Consider the following 19,272-nt stretch of genomic DNA (forward strand, 5'->3'; position numbering starts at 1 on the left):
TCAATGAAAATATAGACAGTGCCAAGCCATATTGTTTTCAGGTTTCTGACTATTCTTTTTCATCTCCCCCTAACCTACTGAGACCCAGCCTATTCATTTATGTCCTCTATAATGGAAATTAGTTTTTGGTCTATATCTTTTGACTTATTTGAGCTACCCTACTAAGTTACTACTAAATGTGTTCAATAGACAACATCTTGACTTTCCAATGATATCTCATGTGTTTGGGTGGTCTCCTTTAGTTCCAAAGAGGCAAGAAATCACAAAAAAGGTTAAACTGAAAGATGCAACCAGGTTACATGCATGGCATAAGTTATCAGTGATTTAGCTACCTAAAAAAGACACATTGGTGACACAGAAAATTCCCAGGTTGCAGTAAAATCATCAGAAAAGATTTCTAACCCAGTGACAGACAACAGTGTTACTCTGTCTGTGTTTTAAGATTTGTTGCTCAAAACAATGAGGCCACAATCTGTTTGTGGCTGTTTATTATGACTGTAACACAGTTACATAGCTATACTCTTCTGTTGTTTTGTTAGTCTGCTGTCACTCAGTGAAGTTGGTGGTGTGACAGTCACCTGCAGGAAGTTCTGGCTGGCACTAATGAGAGCCAGCTGTGCACTTGGGCTGTCAGGCTGAGACTGGCTGCCTCTGACTCCCTGAACCAGCTGAGGGATCTGCTCTGCGACAGCCTGGAGACACACACACACACAATACAGTTTTTAAAAATATCTTAACACAACAAGCATAACTTTGCTAAGGTGGACAGTCGCATTCAGATCCTTCAGTTTGAAGGGTTTAGAAACCTCTGTACACTCCAGTCTGTCCCTCCTTTAAAAGGTTCTAGTCATCATACCTGGTGTGGATCGTCTGATTCTCACAGATTTGAAAGATAATAGATAAAGGCATGTACTTACTATTAGTGGGAATACTCTGGGTTTTTTTTTTTTTACATTGTTTTAATTATGAGAAAATGTAATTTTTATTTATCATTTCTTTGAGTATATCAAGTTTATTAATAGGAGTGTGGCAGAGGTGTGGCTCAGCTGCAGGGGAGGAGTGGGAGAGTGAGCTCAAGTGATACTCCTCAAAGTGATACAGTGTGTCGGGTCAATCACTACAAGACGATATTAGGTTGTCCATATATCTTTTTTAAAAAAAGACCCAAAACCTCCATGAAATTTACTGTTTGTACCACTGATTGTTGATTCTACATAGCAAGCTTAGTTCCATATATGTTTATATAAACCAAAGCAAGTACTGAGTTTTTACCTTGCAGCCCACAACAAGCTGCTGCTGGGCAGCCTGGTTCTTGTTGGTTGAGGCTGCATGTTGTGCAGCAGCAATGGTCTGAGTGGCTGCTGCTGCTGCTTGTTTGGCTGCGTTCTGCCAGAAAAAAGGAACACGACAAGTCAAAAAAAACAGCAAAGAGCACAAGACTAGCAATAATCAGGGAAATGACTCAGACAGAACTAATAATAAGATGCAAATGTTAAACTTTTAAAGTTAAAACAGGAAGTTACTGAAGCCAGTATTATAATTAAGCATCATGTCAGACAGGCCACAAAGTTAAACTTAGTTATATTCCCAAAAGAGACGCTGTACTAAAGTGTTTAAGAAATATTCAGAGTTCCACCGATCGTGGTTGGGTGTGAAATAGCTGCATCAGCATCAGACATCATTTTAAAAGCATTTTTGTGGTAAATCAATTCAATGCTATTTATATGGTGCCAAATCAAAGTAACAGTTGTCTCAAGGTGCATTATATTGCAAGGTAAAGACCCTCCAATAATACAGAGAAAACCCCAACAATCAGATGACGGTGACAGTAGGAAGGAAAATTTCCCTTTTAACAGGAAGAAAACTCCAGCGCAACCAAGTTCAGGGAGAGGCAGCTATCTTCCAAACCGGTTGGGGGTGTTACCTCCAGTTTGTTGACTAGGCGTTTCTTGATAGCATTCTGCGCCGCAGCGTTGGTGGCCATGCGGAGACCTTCAGCCGCCTCTCGTAATTTCTGTTGCTGTTCCTCACTGTCGGGATTTGCTGCTGCACCCTGGGATAAAATATTCACATTATATATTAAACCAACAAATCAACAAAATGATAACACAGTCTTATCCACAGAGTTTAAAAAAAAGAAAAAGACAAAGGCAGACCTTAGCGGCCTCCACCATCTTGGCTGTGGCATCAGCCAGCAGCTTGGCAGCAGAAAGAAGCTTGCGTGAGTTCTCTAGGTCAGACTCTCCTTCTGCATCCATCTTGATAGCATTGACCAGATCAGAGGTGGCTTGAGCAAGGATACGAGCCTGACGGACCATCTCACCTAGTGTAGCAAAAAAGAAAGATGGAGAAAAATGTGATGATTAAAAAAACAATAAAGAAAATTTCGTCCTTCCAACAGTTGTGTGAGAAGAATATAAATTGATCTTTAGAAGGCAGAAAGCTAAAGAAGAAATATTATTTTAATATTCTGAGCAAGCATAGTATAAAAACTCTTTCTAAATAATCAACTCCTTAACCATGTCCCACAAAACAGAAGGTTCTAAGAATGTAGAAAAGGTAACGTAATATAATTAGCATGAAAAGTGGAGGTTAAACTAAACGATAACAGACAAGAAGAATATTATATTTCAAAAAACTTAAATGATTTAGGATTTTTAAGACTGATGCTTTTTTTCACAAAACATAAATGGATCTCCCTAACATTAGTTATGTGTAGCTGTTTATGAGTGCTTACTAACATAATCCCATAAAGCAGTTCGAAAATAATCCTATTTTATTTTCACAAATAAATGTGGATCAGTTGTTTGCTGTGCTTCAAATATTTGTTCCTAGGAAAGAAGTTATAGACTGCCATCTGGTGGACAAACTATATAGCAAACACAAATTATTCAAGTGTGTTTTTCCCAAGGATGCCTCCCGGGTGAAGTTCTGGCCATGTCCCACCGGAAGGAGGCATGCTGGGGAGATTATCATCATCATCATCATCATTTATTTATTTATATAGCACCTGGTAGACCAAAGTGCTGTACAATACTAATATGCACATAGTAATAGATTATATCTCTTGGCTGGCCTCGGTGTTCCCTCAGACAAAGCTCTCTGCTTAGGCTGCTGTCCTGGAGACCCAGCCCCAGAAAAATTCATGGATGGATTTATCTTCAGTTATGAATCCAGATAGTGGTGTATCGCAAATAGCTAATATCACCTGTTCCACTGGTCCCACTGATTTCTCAATGGGAGTCTGGTTAAAAACAGAAAAGTCTGGAAGCAAGCTGCTGATTATAGACAACATCAAGAGGCACAAGCTCAAGGTTTTGAGGCATCAACAGTCACAAACATGAACCAAAGATTACTGAAAAATTACAGATAGTTAGAGGAGCAGCTGATGCGAGACAGGCCAAGAATCTCACAGAAGTAGATGTCCTTGTCATAAGCCTCCAAACAGAAACATACATAGAAGTACGCAAGGATCACAGTATATGTAAAACTTTTGTAAAACCTTCTTTTCCTTTTTTGTTATTTTCAAGCTGTAAAACTTGTAATAATAAGGTAATAATGCATTTTCAAGATCATCTCAGATTTTAATCACTTAGCTTACCATTACGAAATTACTTTTACATGATTTTACATACTGTTTTCTAGCACTAGCCTCTTAAAAAGAAGTCTGAGAATATTTTTTTAACTAGACTAATGTAGATATGATCAGGTAACATGCTGGTGGAGCGGTTAGTGTCACCTGACAGAAAGAAGAACTCCGGCTGGGCCTCACTGTGAGTTTAAATGTGCCCACTGAATCACTATGGGTTTCCTGTGAGTACTTCAGCTTCTCCCACAGTCCAAGGAGATGCATTTTAGGTTAACTGGTGATTCAAAAATTGCCATGCACATAAGGTGGAGGATGAGTTTGAAGTGTATAATATGAAGCACTGTATGAATGCATGGTGAAAATGTTACTTGTAGTCTAAAGCGCTTTCAGTGGTCAGAAAACTGCTATATTACATTGCCAGTACATTACATCTTAAAAAATAAATAAAAAGATTTTGAACAGTGACAAGTGAAAAAAATGCTGACTTTTCTAATATATAGATATTATATATGGAATATCCTGTGTGTCAGCTTTTCTTCAACTATGCTACTCCATATTTGGGGTAAACCAGTGGTGCTCCTGGAAACCAAGATTCTTCACAACACATTTTAGAGAATGTAATTTTATGGGTATAAAAAAAGCCTATAAAGATTTCAAATTACAAAAGGATCCAAAGCCATCCTGTGGAAACAGTTTTAGCTTCCTTCACTTACCAGCATCTCCCATAGAGCTAAAGATGTTCTCAGTGACATCCAAAATGCGGTCAGTGGCTTCTCCATGACGTCCAATGGGATGGCCTCCACTGGCATATTGTTTGATGTGTTGAAGGAGCTCATTAAGAGCCTGTGTGACACCTGTGGCAGCCATGCCCACCTGTTTCAGGAGACCATCATCATTGGTCGCTCCCTGTGATGCCTCAACACAGCCCTCTACTGACTTAGCCACCAGCTTGCCCGCCTCAATTAGCTGCTCCTGGCACACTGGAGAGCTGATTGTTGGAGCCACCACCTTGAAGAGGGATAGGATTATTGGTGGGACAGAAAAGTAGAAAGACCTTAGGCTTGGCTCAAATGCAAAAAGAACATTTCAGTTTCAGTCAACAGTTGTCCCTATCAGACGGTGAACACTGTATTAAAGTCGAGTTCTCACTCTTGTGCAAGCCACTAGCTGAGATGTGGACAAAGCGCATTGAGTTGCTGCTGCGATGACCCGGTTCTGCTGGGCTGAGTCTTCTGTCTTCTGGGCCACATTCTTTGCTTTGAGCACCAGAGCTGCTGCAGCATTAGCCACAGCTTTAGCCAATTGCATCAGCATGTCCTGCCAAAAGCAAACAGCAGTTAGCATACCTTATCATTGGTGAAAATAAAGTCTTGTCAATTGAATGTGAATAGTATCTAATGTGTGATACTTTGTCTTGCATATACAATAGTAGTTCCTATGGCTACACAGCAAAATCAAAGAACTACCAAAACAGCAAAACACTACAATAATAAATGTTATGATGAGCACACCTGGAACTGTTGATCAGTGTCTGCCTCGCCTATGTGAGAAAGCAGCTCTCCGCTGGCTTGGCCCACATTTCCAGCAGCCTGCAGCAGATTCTGACGAGGCTGGAACCAAAAGATATTACTGATCTCAAACAAGAAAGAGTAGAAAAACACAATGTATCTCTGTCTTCCTTTTAGTTTGGCTGTGTACCTCTGTGTTTGCAGGTTGGGCAGTCTTTAGCATTTCAGAGACAGCACAGGCCAGGTTCTTGGCAGCACCAAGCAGATGCTGTCCATTTCCTCCTTCATCCTCCATAAGTGCTGCCAGAAGTTTAACACCCTTTGACATCTCTGTTAGGTTGGAGGAGATTGTAGTAACAGCACAGCCTACTGCTGTGTAATCTGTCTCTGCTGGATCACCTAAAGACAGAGAAGGGCAGAGATTTGTGCTTTATCTCCTACAGGACGCTTGTTATATTTGCATAAGAAACAAATTCAGAAAGTACTCAGAAAACAGATCAGATATCAATGGAAAAAATAACACTGGATATCTGCTGGGATGAAAGGATGCTACATCATTTGAAGTAAATGAAAATTATCCTACTACAGGGGAATTCAAAGAAACCCAAAAAATCTAAGTGAAAAAAAACAATGCAGCCGGGTAATTTGTATGGCCTCCATGTGCTTGTATGCATGGCTGACAACGTTGGGTCATAGTCCTAGTAAGACTATGAATGGTGTCATCGGGGAATCTCCTCCCAGATCTAGACCAGGACATCACTGAGCTCCTGGACAGTCTGAGGTGAAACCTTACGACGTCGGATAGATAAAAAGAAACATAATGTCCCAAAAAATGTTCTGACAGGTTTAGGTCTGGCAAATGTGGGGGCCATCCTCCAGGAACTGCCTGCATGCCAATGCACCTGCTGGTGCATTGGCATGCAGGCCAATGCACCATGCAGGCCATACACCTGCTGGTGCATTGGCAATAGGGTCTGACAAGGGGTCAGAGAATTTAATCCTGATTCTTAATGGCAGTCATGGTGCTGCTGCCCATGTTACAGAAAGCATAACTTTCGTAACAGCTTCTTGAGACTCTTTCACATCTTCCACATGCTCAGGGTGAGGCACAGAACCCCAGTGGTCCACCTGCCAGTTCTGGTATTCTATGGAAAATGGTAATCAGGTCCTCAATGCTGGGCAGTGAACACAGGGCCTATCCAAATGCAAAACTAGTGAATGCTTTGCATAGCAAAGTAGGGAACATGTTAGCATTAAAACTCAAAAACTGCAAAGTGAGCAGTGAAATTTATACTAAGAGAGCTGATGCTGAAGGACAACCAGTCTTCCAAATTCGTATTATCATTACTGCAAATGAACCTGACCAACAGGAAACTTAATGTTTAATAGTTGTATTTTCGGTTTGATAAGAAATTATGAATAAAATGCCTCAATGTATTTTAAGAGTCACATTGTCAGTGCAGATAATACACATTGTATGAGGAAAGAACAGTTAAGAGAACAGTTCTCTTAATCTTTGAATTCAGGTGTTTTCCAGTTGTATAAAACAAAGCATGTAGCCACGCAGTCTTCCTTCACAAGCATTTGTGAAAACTGTAAAGACCTTGCTGTAATAGGTAGTGTAATAGAATGACACCATTGCAACAAATGGTAAATGGACTGGTTCTTATATAGTGCTTTTATCCTTACTTTAGAACTCAAAACACTTTATACAGCATGTCTCATTCACCCATTCACACACACATTCTTACAAGGACTCTTTTCTACATCTGTGCTTTTTAGCTAGCATTCAGACACACATTCACTCTCTAACTGCATTGGGAGCAACACTCGAGGTTCAACATCTTGACCACTCCAGCTAAAGTGAGATGGAGGCTGGAGCAAACAGGATTCAAACCACCAAACTTCCAATTAGTAGACAATTGATTCTTCCTTCCTAGCTATTTAATGACCAGTTGTAAGTGGTGTTATTGCAAAGAGGAAACATTTAGCAACCAAGTCACAGACTCAATGTTGAGGTGCATAGTGCATTAAAGTCAACAATGCTGCGTTTACTCAATAACTTCCAGAGTTCTGTGATTAATATCAGCAGACAAAACGTGCACCGGGAGCATACATACAGTTTCCATAGAGTTTTTTTTGTTGTTGAAAAAAGCATGATTACAAGAACAGAGAGATGCTCCACTATTCCTACCCGCAGTGAGGTTGACCATGGAGGCTGTGCCTGCTGTAATGGCATCCACCTGTGAATGGATTTCATGTTTGGACTCATCCATCTTGTTTTTGCGCCAAGCTTGAGATGCCTTAAAAGAAAACAAAAAAACAATCCATTTAGAATGGAGTCTTCACTATACATCATCAATACAATCAGCACTTAAATCAGTCCAAGCAAATGAAGTGAAATCTCACTGCATCTGTTCCTAATGGAGGCAGAGTATCAAAATCATCCAGTGAAGCTTGGGCAGCCTGGACAGCATGCATACTGGAGTTAATGGTTCCAGTCAGGGCTTGCTGTGCTGAAGTCTGTTGATAAAAAAGTGAATGTATTAAATTAAAAGAAATTGTGAATATAATTCTGTGTTTGAAACAACAAAATAACAGAAATTGCTCCTATAACTAAAAACATAATGAATGCATTTTTTAAAACTGTACTTGGCTGTTTGGATTTCTGTAAAACAAATTCACAAATATGCAATTCCTAATTTTTATAAAAGCGTCACTTCAGTGCTACAGATCAACATTGGCTGCTCAGTAAGGATTCTGGCATTTGCACGTTCACGTGGGTTTATGAGGATGTTAGCCTGCTATATTTAAGTTTTAAGGAAAGAGAAAATAAAGCCTACTGTTACAGTTTAATTTCCAATTTCTGTTTCATGTCTTATCATTCTGTCATACCAGTGGAGGCATATGTCCTCTGTGCATCTGTCCACTGGTTATGTGCTGCTTAGCTTGAGGCATGGAGCCCATCTGGAAGCTCTCTGGTCCACCAGCTCCTGAGCGCATGATGGCTGGCAGGGCCACTGAGCCTGTCTCCACTTTGCCGACCCTGTTGAACTGTTGCTGCAACACCGTGGACCTGGAGTGGCATGAGAAAGAACCTAGTTCTGAAAGCCCTGAGGTGCAGGTCAATGATCCGGTTTGTAATAATGTAGTTGTCTCTTCAGCTGCAACTCTTGAACGCTAAGCTGAAGAGAGGAGCTACACTGTCAACAAATAACTACCTGGTGGCGACTTAGGAAAGCTGAATACTCCATGGATGGATGGAGTATTGTTGGAATACCATTCAGTGAAACTTGTACGTGTCAAGTACAGAAAACTATTCAGTGGTAACACTCATACACTTACTTTTTGGGTGACACAGAGTCTTCTAGCATGGTTGACTCTTCATCTCCCTCCAAGCCAAAGTGGTCTTTGCTCTTTTTCTGTCAAGAGAAAGAAATGTGGTGACACACTGGATTATATCAAATTCAGTTTTAAAGGATTTATATTTTCTTTTGTTTCAAAATAAAGAAAAGATTAAAAACATGAGTTTCAGTACAGACAGCTGCCTAGTAAGATGTTTTTCTATCACTTTTATGCAACTTTGAACAGTTGGTCAGGAAGCACTGCTCTTCTTGACACTACCATAGTGTCTAGCAAAATGAGTAGGCATTAACAGTGTGACTGGAAAAGCCAATGATGACATGAAAAACGACACTGTGATCAAAAGTACACCAGACTCACTGACGAGCACACTGAGTCCACAGTCCTGTGTGAAAGTGCCATGAGTGGTAATCCAGTTGTCAAGCAAAAGGCACATATTTTAAAGAACTAAATAATACATTTTAACAGAGCACAGAGAAGATAAACAGTGTTGTGCTGCAGTAAGAGCAGCCACTTTCAAGCTTGGGCTTGTAAAACACCTGAAAAGACGCAGGACTTCGTGTTTCATATCTTCTTTGTGAAATGTCAGCACAGAACTTGAGATCACCTTATGGTATGATGATAAATACACACCAGCACATATGTAACATATGTAGTATGTAAAGAAATTCTATTGCGTTGAATACTTACAGAGTGACATGGAAAGAGTGACATGTCAAAAGAAATCTCACTAGACAAAATGGTGTTGTAGTATTTTTTGACATTTTTTTAGGAAATAAATTCTTCATCCCCCATCAAAGCATCCATGTTGTCAATGAAATGTATAATGCTGCTGACCTTTTTAAGGATGATGTCGATGTAACCAGCAATAAGCTGAGCTATCTGCTCTCCCTCAGTGGTCTGCACAGAATAGTAACCGTCCTGGTAATCTCCAAAGTCCTAAAGGCAGAGCAAACAACCAGAAGTTAAAATACCTTACAGATTATACTGGAAAATGAATAGCTTCTTGAATAGGTGAACTATTCCATTAGGTTAGGCGAAGAACAGAGGATGTAGTGAGAAATTACCAAAGAATCAATTGAAGGCTCAACTGAACGTATGCAATCTGAACAAAGGTGAAATTTTTCTGCAAATGATTTGTATACAAATTTAAAATAAAACTTTTAATACCACTGATGGAACATTTTCTAGAAGCGCTTTTGCTTGAGAGCCTTCCATAATTTGAATTACTTTCCCCTGGAAGTAATTATGCAACGTACTGCATTACTTTTAAGAGGATTGTTCTGTTTACTAAGTACTTTTTTCGAGTAATGAGCCCAACACTGATTACAGCAAAGTGGGGATATACCTCTGACATGCACAAACATTTGACCACACAGCATGCAAATCATTTTCATGAATGTAATATGTCTTTGATATCCTACTTAGCGATGGTGGTGACTCTTAACGCACCCATGAGAAAAGAGAAGTGATATCAGTAATTGCCATCCATCTCTAGGTCTCACTAAAGTATTTTGCTAGAAAAATGCATGGAACGAATATTTGGAAATTGACGTTTTAGGAGAGGATTAGAAATCAGCAAGTGGTCCATCGAGGTTTAAATACATAGGGATTAATATGACTCATTCTCTATCTGGCCTTAAATCAACTAATTTGACTCCCCTTATATCAAGGATTACATCTGATATTCAAAGATAGGGTAATCTCCCCCTTTCTTTAACCCTCTCAGGCTCAAATTAAACTTTTTGTTGCTAATGCACAACCAAGTCCTGCAGTGGTACTTCTGAGTAAAAAAAATCATAAAATATGTATGTGGGGTAATCAGGTTGTTAGTTTTTAACTGTTGCAAATCAGCAACGCCTGCCTTGAGAGGGTTAATCGGTAAGATTAGTGTTGTTAAAATGTTTTAGAGTTTGTTTTTGTTTAGTTGTTTTTTTTATATATATAAATATATTTACTTAGGAAAATGAAGAAAGGTTAATTGTATTTTGGTAAGTGCAAGTACTGTGTTGTTTTATTTTTTCAATAAAAATATTTGCAAAAAATAAAAATAAAAATCAGCAAGTGAAGCAATTCAAACACCGTGAATGCATGCTTCATATTAACTCACTATGACTGAGTGCACAGAGGCAATAGAACTGTTTTGGGAAGAAGTCAGATGCAATGTTACACAGTGACAAAAACCCAAACAATCTTATGGTGTTGCACTGGCCTGGTGGAAATAGTAAAATGAGAAAAAAGGCAGTTTGATAATGTGTTAAAAGTCATTTCAGGTGTTCAAATCAGAAAAAGAGAGCAAGAGAGCGAGGGAGGGAGAGAGAGAGAGAGAGAGAGAGAGAGAGAGAGAGATCTGGTTAAGATATTTCTGAACCAGGCTCAACAATGCTCTTATCTTGTCTCTACTTAAGAACTCACCAGGGTGAAGCTCTTTGGTGAGGCAGCCCAACGTTTAATGTTGGTCAGGTTCCACTCCTGGATCACCTCCTTGGTCTTCTCATCAACCCTCATCACGCATTCTTTGGTTATACCCAGAAGTCGAGGCACCAATTTGTTCTTACCCTTCATTTTCTCCTGCATGAAGGGAAATGAAATGACTGTGAAGTAAACATAAATTAAACTGGGCAAATATTAATGACTCAATCCATGAAGATCCACAATCAACAAATTAACTCAGCCATCATCCAGCTAGCACTGCAGAATGAGAGAAAGCATATAAAGTATTTAAACATTTTCAGATGAATCTTGCCCTATTTGTGAATTTTTCTTCTCTGACTCTTATTCATACCCTCCTCTTCCCCTAGCCCTTTTTCAGAAATGTAGTAGCAAACTGGCTAGTTTGGAGAACAGTTTCCACTAATGCAACATGCTGGACTGGTTGGTAGAAATTGCAAGTTTCTATCTTTGTGCTGATCGTATTATTGTAAATAATATTATTTAATTATGTAAATGAATATTATTTGTAAAGTGAGTCTCAAGTCTCAAATCAAAAGCAACCTCCACTTTGGTAATCCATTGTTCTTCTCACCTTGACCAGAAAGAATGACACACCATACGTTTTCAGGGACCTGGCCAGCTTCACATAGTTGACTTTAGCCTCAATCTCTGTCATGTTTTGACAGTTTTTGTGTGCCTGCAGAAACACAGTCAGAGGATTAGAAGAACTCACTGTGGTATTATGTACCAGCCTCCAAGTATAAGTCATCTTGATAAAATTTGTGTTTGACCTGATCTTTATACATCAAAAATATTAAACAGAACAGCACAGTCAGAACTGACATTTAGTTCAAAACTGCCACAGAATCCACTTCTTACCTGGAAGATCTTCTTCTCCCCTTTGTTCTTGATGTATTCTTTGGGAAGGAACTCTTTTAAACTGAAGAGGAAAAAGGTCAAATCAAAAAAAAATTTAACAGGCAGCTCATTACAGTTTGAAGACAAAACAACAATACAACCAAAATACCAGTGCTTACTCTAAAAAGCCAGACTTGTGTTTGGACTCGTTGTGATCCCCAAATTGAATCTGACACTGATAGCCTGCAAACTCACAGGCCTTATCAAAGGAGACTGGATGAGATCCATTCAGGATGTCATCGCGAGCCTGTCCCAACACACACACACACACACACACACACAAAATCATTATAGTTTTTTAGAGCAAAAATTTACAGTGTAAAACAGCATATAACATTTGAGCCACTCTTCATTTTCTTCACTAGGAAAATTTAAAATAGGTGCAATAATTTATTGAGCCAGTTCAAAAATATATTTAAAATGATATATAAGAAAAGAGTCGGTTCCATCAGTTCTTGTGTAACTTGGTATGCTTTAGCCTTTCCTCCCAATTTCCCTTCCTATAGAACGGCCTCTTGACAGCCAGCTGAGCCACAGAAACCATTTCTGGTGAGGCTTCCAAGAACATGGATCAACTGAAGGGCATCTCTCAGGTCCTGTGTCAGGTCTTTGCAGAAGACCTTTTTTTAAGGACACGACTTTCAGATACTATCTATCTGCTGCAGATTGTTTTTAAGCCTGTCTCGTCTTCTTTTGTCCCCCACTTGTCCAGTTTTATCCACAATGTTTTAAAGACACTGCACACCATGCCAAGATATGCCAAGTTTTTAGCTAATAACTCTTCAGGAATCTACTTGTTTGTCTATTATTTTATTCCTGTCAATCTGTGTTACCTTTGGTGTTTTTTATAGATTCAACTAAAATAACAGGAGTAAATTCTGTGTTTTTGTGATGAGCTGCCAGTAGCAAAGTTCCTAAAAACAATTTAAAATGGGTTCTTTGCAAAGTTGACACAACACAGATTCATCCCTTGAATTAGGTGCCTTTTTTATGCTTAAATGATTAATAGATAAATATTAAGTGGCTCATCAAACAACACAAAATGAGTTCAAAGGCAGCCAATAGCCAAAGAAAAAGAAAATCTGGCTCCTTGGAACAAAATATTAGGAAATGAGGGGTGGCTCAAGACTGCATAATGTCTATCCAAGACAACAGGAGAAAAATAAATTATTATTATTATTATTATTAATAATAATAATAATAATAATAATAATAATAATAAAAATAAAAATAATGTCAATGAGAAAGTCAATGTCAATGTTTTTCTGTACCTGCACATAAAGCAGGTTGAGCTGGACGGGATCTCTGGAATCCACATTTTGGTCTGAGTAGAAGAATTTTCTTCGCAGCAGCAACATCTCTGTCTCCTCCACGCCCTGTTCCCTCAGTGTCCGTCCATGGTCCAACCAGTTCACTACGGAAAGCCCAAACCAAACGGGATGCCATAAAGACCAATATTAGAAATATATTAGCCAGTCAAAATGTTTTAGCATCAAGGTGAATTTTTTCAGTCATATTTTCATTGTAATCTGTAACCATATTTTGATTCAGATAAAGCACTTTGCTTACTCTCTGGAAAAAATGTTTCTCATTCCTGATTCATGACACCGTAATATTTAAGCAGAACACTTTGTTATAATCTCCTCTCCCATGAACGTCGTATGGGACAGGAGTTTCAGAAGCAGACATACCCGTTTGGAAAGCAGACATTGAATTTACTCAGAAAAATTGGTTAAAGTCTTTTTTTCTTTTGAATAAAGCTCAGCATAAGGATTGGCTAATGTGTTTCTAGACAGAAAAAAGACTAGTCTTTCCAATTTCTTTCAGAGTTACAGAGTTAAAGAATGTGGCAGTGAAGATTTGGTAGATTAGTTTAATTATTTACTATTAAATATTTATCCCTTGGGACTTCCAGATCCCGACGGACAAGATAGTGATGGCTAACTAACCAGAGATAGTAGTGGTGGACAAGCAGAGAAGAAGATTGTAGTGATAGAGGTAGTAATACACTCAACAAAAATATAAACGCAACACCTTTGTTACTGCTCCCATTCCCCATGGGATGGACGTAGAGACCTAAAATTCATTCCAGATACACAATATAACCGTCCCTCCCAAACAGTGGTCACAAATCAGTCCAAATGTGTGGTAGTGGGCACATCTGCTATATTTAGATAATCCATCCCACCTCACAGGTGTGCCACATCAGGATGCTGATCTGACATCATGAGTAGTGCACAGGTGTACCTCAGACTGCCCACAACAAAAGGCCACCCTGGAATGTGCAGTTTTGTCTCACAGCAAAATGCCACAGATGCCACAAGCAATGAGGGAGCGTGCAATTGGCATGCTGACAGCAGGAATGTCAACCAGATCTGTCGCCCGTGCATTGAATGTTCATTTCTCAACCATAAGCCGTCTCCACAGGCGTTTCAGAGAATATGGCAGCACATCCAACCGGCCTCACAACCGCAGACCTCGTGTAACCAGCCCAGGACCTCCACATCCAGCAGGTTCACCTCCAAGATCGTCTGAGACCAGCCACCCAGACAGCTGCTGGAACAATTGGTTTGCACAACCAAACAATTTCTGCACAAACAGTCAGAAACCGTCTCAGGGACGCTCAACTGCATGCCCGTCGTCCTCATCGGGGTCTTGACCTGACTCCAGCTCATCGCCGTAACAGACTTGTGTGGGCAAATGCTCACATTCGATGGCGTCTGGCACGTTGGAGAGGTGTGCGCTTCACAGATGAATCATGGTTCACATTGTTCAGGGCAGATGGCAGCTGAGAATGTCCCAGTTCTTGCATGGCCAGCATACTCACCGGACATGTCACCCATTGAGCATGTTCGGGATGTGCTTGACCGGCGTATACGACAGCGTGTACCAGTTCCCACGAATATCCAACAACCTCGCACAGCCATTGAAGTGGAGTGGACCAACATTCCACAGGCCACAATTGACAATCTGATAGACTCCATGCGACAATGTGTTGCACTGCATGAGGCAAATGGTGGTCACACCAGATGCTGACCGGTTCTGGGTCCCCAGACCCCCAATAGCGCAAAAAACTGCACATTCCAGGGTGGCCTTTTGTTGTGGGCAGTCTGAGGTACACCTGTGCACTACTCATGATGTCAGATCAGCATCCTGATGTGGCACACCTGTGAGGTGGGATGGATTATCTAAATATAGCAGATGTGCCCACTACCACACATTTGGACTGATTTGTGACCACTGTTTGGGAGGGACGGTTATATTGTGTATCTGGAATGAATTTTAGGTCTCTACGTCCATCCCATGGGGGAATGGGAGCAGTAACAAAGGTGTTGCGTTTATATTTTTGTTGAGTGTACCAAGCGATAGCAACAACAGGAAGATGGAACACAAGAAGCTGAGAGAGGAGCTAGAGAAGATGTGGAAGGTGACCCGGGACACACACTTTGGTTAAGCAAGTCTGTTATAGAGCATTAGAATGGAGGCTTGTATTTCTCATACACTCATCGTCTGTGTGGAGTTTCTGCTTCAGCTTTTCCATTTTCTTGTCATCTCTTAAAAGAGTTTTGTCTCTTTTCAGGGTTCCTGTGGTTTCCTCCTTCTTCTCTTCACCAATGTCTCGCACCAGTGAATATTCATCATAGTTTGTAATACCTGACATACAAACAGATTGAAATTACTACATTTATTTTACATTTTACAACAACATTATATATACACAAGAATCTCATGGTAAGTGGGGGGGAAAGCAATAAACCTGTAACAACACACAACATCTTGTTCTGGAAATTAAATGTGAGCTGTGTGTGGCTTATAGCTGACCTATTCTAGCACATATGGTCATCAGCATGTCACTGACAATCTTGGAGTCATCCACCATTACAGTCTTCACTGTCCCATCCAACATGCGGATCTTCAGTGGCCTCTGCTTCTTCTTGTATTCCAGAGTGTCCTGTCAGACAGAGGCAACAGACCAGCTGCTGATATTTTGTTGGAAACTTTGAAATAGATTTAAACTAGATCCTGCTATTTCTCACAATACTCACATCACACTGCTTTTCTTCCTAGAGACAGCATCATTTTTTACAGAAGCATTAAACAAAAACAACCTGACTCAGCTAATTTAGAGCAAAGAAACCAGTGATGTCCCTTGGTGAAAGTGTATTTAGTACTCACAAATCATCACAAATGCATCCTAATTCATAAATTTAACAGTTAGTCATAGCTGAATGTGTGATATACTTCCTTACCCCATTCCTTAACATGTAGTAGTCCAGAGCCTTTCCAGCCTCCAACCAGATGCCTTTCTTTGGATCTTCATCAGACAAAAACAGTCCGTAGTCATTTGCTGTAGAAGAAACACAAACGCTGATTAAGTCGCTGGATTTCTATTTCTTTCCATACCTGTGGATCTCCAGACAGTAGACTAGAAGGACTTGTGCTAGTCCCCTGTTCATGTAAATCACATTAGTGGATTAGTCTTTCAAACAAACATGTTTTAACAGGTTCACATCAGCTTGCCAAAGTCAAAATGTGACCATTCTAGTCTAATCTGTTGACTGACACAATATTAGGCAGGTGGTTACAATGTCATGCCTGATCAGTCTATGTGCAATATGCAGCATACAATTTCTCCATGTCAACAATCCAACAATCAGTTCTGATGAAGTAAGAAGTAAAAAAAAAAGAAAGAGAACTTACGCTGGCCAAGCTGTGCCTCTGGGACTCTCTCCCTGATGATGCGACAGGCATCGTAGACCATGGTGGAGGGCTCAAACTGCATAGTTTTCACTACATTCCCCACACTAATCTTTAATGACAGGGTCACCATGATTGCTGCTCTGCACCTCCACCCAACTCACACCTGCATGAGGATCCATAAAGTAGTTAGTCATAACATGTCAACTGTACCATTACAGTGAAATAGCATATTTAATTCACAGTCACAATACCAATAGTACAACTCAATCTGAAAGACATATAAAGTCTATTGAAAAAAAAAAAGACTTTTTGATAAACACACACACACACACCTTATTTCCTGTTAAAAGGAGGTTTTAACTGCAAGTGTAGAACAGCTGTAACTGTATACTCTAAATAATGTCAAAGCTGCCTCCTCTCACAAGTAGCACACAGCAGGAAGTTCTCTACATCAGAGGTATTCTCATTGCACATAGCTATGACAAGAACTGCTATATTCATAAATATATTTTATTTTGGTACTCCTTTACATGACATTCCGCTAAAGAACTTCACATTAGTAGGAAGTGAAAACTAATCTCTCAGCCCCATGTCTTAAGCTGAGGTTAAAGTGAGAAACACCACCTCTAGCTTTTTTTACATGTGTCACATATAAAAAAATGTTTTTAACTGAAAATCCAGTTTTCCGGTTCCTGAATAAAAAGAAATTGTCTCTTAACTGTTTAAATGCCAGTAAAGGTATGTTTTTTTTGGAAAACAACTCTCTGTGGTTTTGTCATTGTGAGAGATTCTTTGTCATTTCTTCATGCAAGATCCTGAGGTTGTATAGCAATGAGAGGTGAAGGAAATAAAGAGTAGGGGATTTTCTTTTTCAGCTTTTTTGAAATGACATTTTACTTATCACTGTAAAACTGTCAGACTCGCATCCTGATAACACTCTTTCACCATCTTGCTCCCTGTGTAGTATAAAGGGGATTCAACCTAAAAAGTACAGCTAGCAACATGAATGCTGGTTACTGCAGAAACAAATAAAATTAAAAAAACCAATGCCAAATGTACTGGTTATATAATACTCTACAACTCTGAGTACTCAAGCACTGCTTTTTACTACAAGTCATATTCATCTATTCTCACACAACCCAGGGATGGAACCACTGTCTGCTAGGGATGGGTATCGTTTAGGTTTTATCCGATACCAAATACGGTGCATTTCTCAGCTTTTAAAAAACGCTATGCGTTGCCAGGTGTTTCATCAGATTCGAGGTGTTACCTCCTTTGCACAGTATCACCTTGAAGCACTTGTTGCAGGCTGCTGAGTTTGCATCTTTTGCTGTGAAGTACAGTCAGACTTTTGACCGCTTTGCCTTGGGCACTTTTAATCTGTAGCTCTGCTCTAAAAGAACGTACGTACCTGGGCAAGCCTACTATCCTCGGAAAGGTAAGATGATTGGCTAGAATCCAAAGTGTATGACATCTCAGGAAAAAGAAACACCGAAATGTGCGCTGCTTTTCGGTCTGGTTACTACCGGTGCCATCCCTACTGTCTACTTGCTCAATCAAATGACAATCAAACTGTTTTCTGACTAAAATCCAGTGTGACAACAGGCTGAGTGAGATGAGCCACTGTCTGGAGCATTCATATATTGTTATCATATATCAGTGAGTACTTCTCACTATATGTTAAAAGATTGTTTTGTTGGAGAAAATGTTTTCATACTATACTTCAGAAAAATATGCTATAAGAAGATGGATGGATGGCTAACATGTAAATATGCTTCTCATTGTTAGGGCTCCTGATTATGATTTTACTATTTGACATGATCATGAAGAAGATGAATAAAATACTTACCTGACTTGAACCAATTTTTTGTAACAGCCACTCAGATGATCAGCTCTGTGTTTCTTCTACCTAGCTGAGGAAAATCAAATATAAACAGATACACGATTTTTTTTATTTTATTGATCCAACATTTTCAATGACATAATGATATGCTTTTACATTATAACGATCTTACAAAACACAGTTCCACAGCATTTTGTACTCTTGCAATTCCACATCATAATAATGTTGTCCTATTTGAAATATAAAGCTGCAGATAAACTCACTTTTTGACACAACATATGACATGTAATTTAAATGTTCTATTCCAAAAGCTAACTGTGAATACGGTACACAAGCTTTAGACAGTGCTCAGTCCCTGTTCGCACACATACATGTTCCAATAAATCCCACAAATGGAATCTAGTAGAGTTCAAGAATTTTATCTGACAATAAAGCAGAAACTGCTGCTCAACTGAAAGAATACACAAAGCGAATTGGAATGTGTTTGTATATTAGAGATTGATTTCTTTGGGGTTTTTTTGATAACATTGCAGACACTTTTTAAAAAAATGTTATAAAATAAAATATTAGTTTAATCCATTTTAGTGAAATTAATGTCAGAATTAAGCGTGTAACTAGTGAGAAGGTCCACATAACTGGTGTGTTTCTGTTTGGTGAAGTGTGGCAAGGTGTGGCGTGCTTTGCAAAATAAGACAGGACAAGATAAGGCAAGAAAAATAAGAGTTGGGACATCCTCCATTACGTCAGTTAAAAATTGTTAAATACAGCTGAAGTATAAACTAATCTGATAAATACAGTAAAACAAGCATAAATGTAAACAATATATAGAAAGAAATATTTGAAATATAATCATATGAAAATCAACAAGCAAAAACAGAATTTAAATTTTAAATATAATCAGCAGTACTACATGCACT

General features: G+C 39.3%; 1 protein-coding gene across 2 annotated transcripts in view; it reads right to left on the bottom strand.

Annotated features, from left to right (window-relative positions):
* The window catches only part of tln1 (talin 1), a 56,624-nt gene that overhangs the window by 24,438 nt on the left and 12,914 nt on the right, over positions 1–19,272 (bottom strand). Inside the window, exons 2-24 of one of the 2 annotated variants that reach the window (XM_082540345.1) lie at positions 18,362–18,421; positions 16,513–16,675; positions 16,062–16,159; positions 15,634–15,763; positions 15,313–15,465; positions 13,083–13,225; positions 11,931–12,058; positions 11,773–11,833; positions 11,486–11,590; positions 10,876–11,031; positions 9,298–9,399; positions 8,443–8,519; positions 7,993–8,173; positions 7,507–7,620; positions 7,292–7,400; positions 5,288–5,496; positions 5,101–5,199; positions 4,739–4,906; positions 4,303–4,597; positions 2,157–2,323; positions 1,925–2,053; positions 1,273–1,386; positions 579–692 (exon numbers count right to left, since the gene is read on the bottom strand). In XM_082540345.1, the coding sequence (XP_082396471.1) occupies positions 579–692; positions 1,273–1,386; positions 1,925–2,053; positions 2,157–2,323; positions 4,303–4,597; positions 4,739–4,906; positions 5,101–5,199; positions 5,288–5,496; positions 7,292–7,400; positions 7,507–7,620; positions 7,993–8,173; positions 8,443–8,519; positions 9,298–9,399; positions 10,876–11,031; positions 11,486–11,590; positions 11,773–11,833; positions 11,931–12,058; positions 13,083–13,225; positions 15,313–15,465; positions 15,634–15,763; positions 16,062–16,159; positions 16,513–16,642 (2,982 nt within the window). In that variant the 5' untranslated portion in view covers positions 16,643–16,675; positions 18,362–18,421. Of the gene's footprint in view, positions 1–578; positions 693–1,272; positions 1,387–1,924; positions 2,054–2,156; positions 2,324–4,302; positions 4,598–4,738; positions 4,907–5,100; positions 5,200–5,287; positions 5,497–7,291; positions 7,401–7,506; positions 7,621–7,992; positions 8,174–8,442; positions 8,520–9,297; positions 9,400–10,875; positions 11,032–11,485; positions 11,591–11,772; positions 11,834–11,930; positions 12,059–13,082; positions 13,226–15,312; positions 15,466–15,633; positions 15,764–16,061; positions 16,160–16,512; positions 16,676–18,361; positions 18,426–19,272 lie in introns of both variants that reach the window. The other variant, XM_082540344.1, reaches the window with a different exon arrangement.

This window comes from Aulonocara stuartgranti, assembly GCF_965226115.1.
Source record: "Aulonocara stuartgranti genome assembly, chromosome: 7".
Taxonomy (NCBI): Eukaryota; Metazoa; Chordata; class Actinopteri; order Cichliformes; family Cichlidae; genus Aulonocara; species Aulonocara stuartgranti.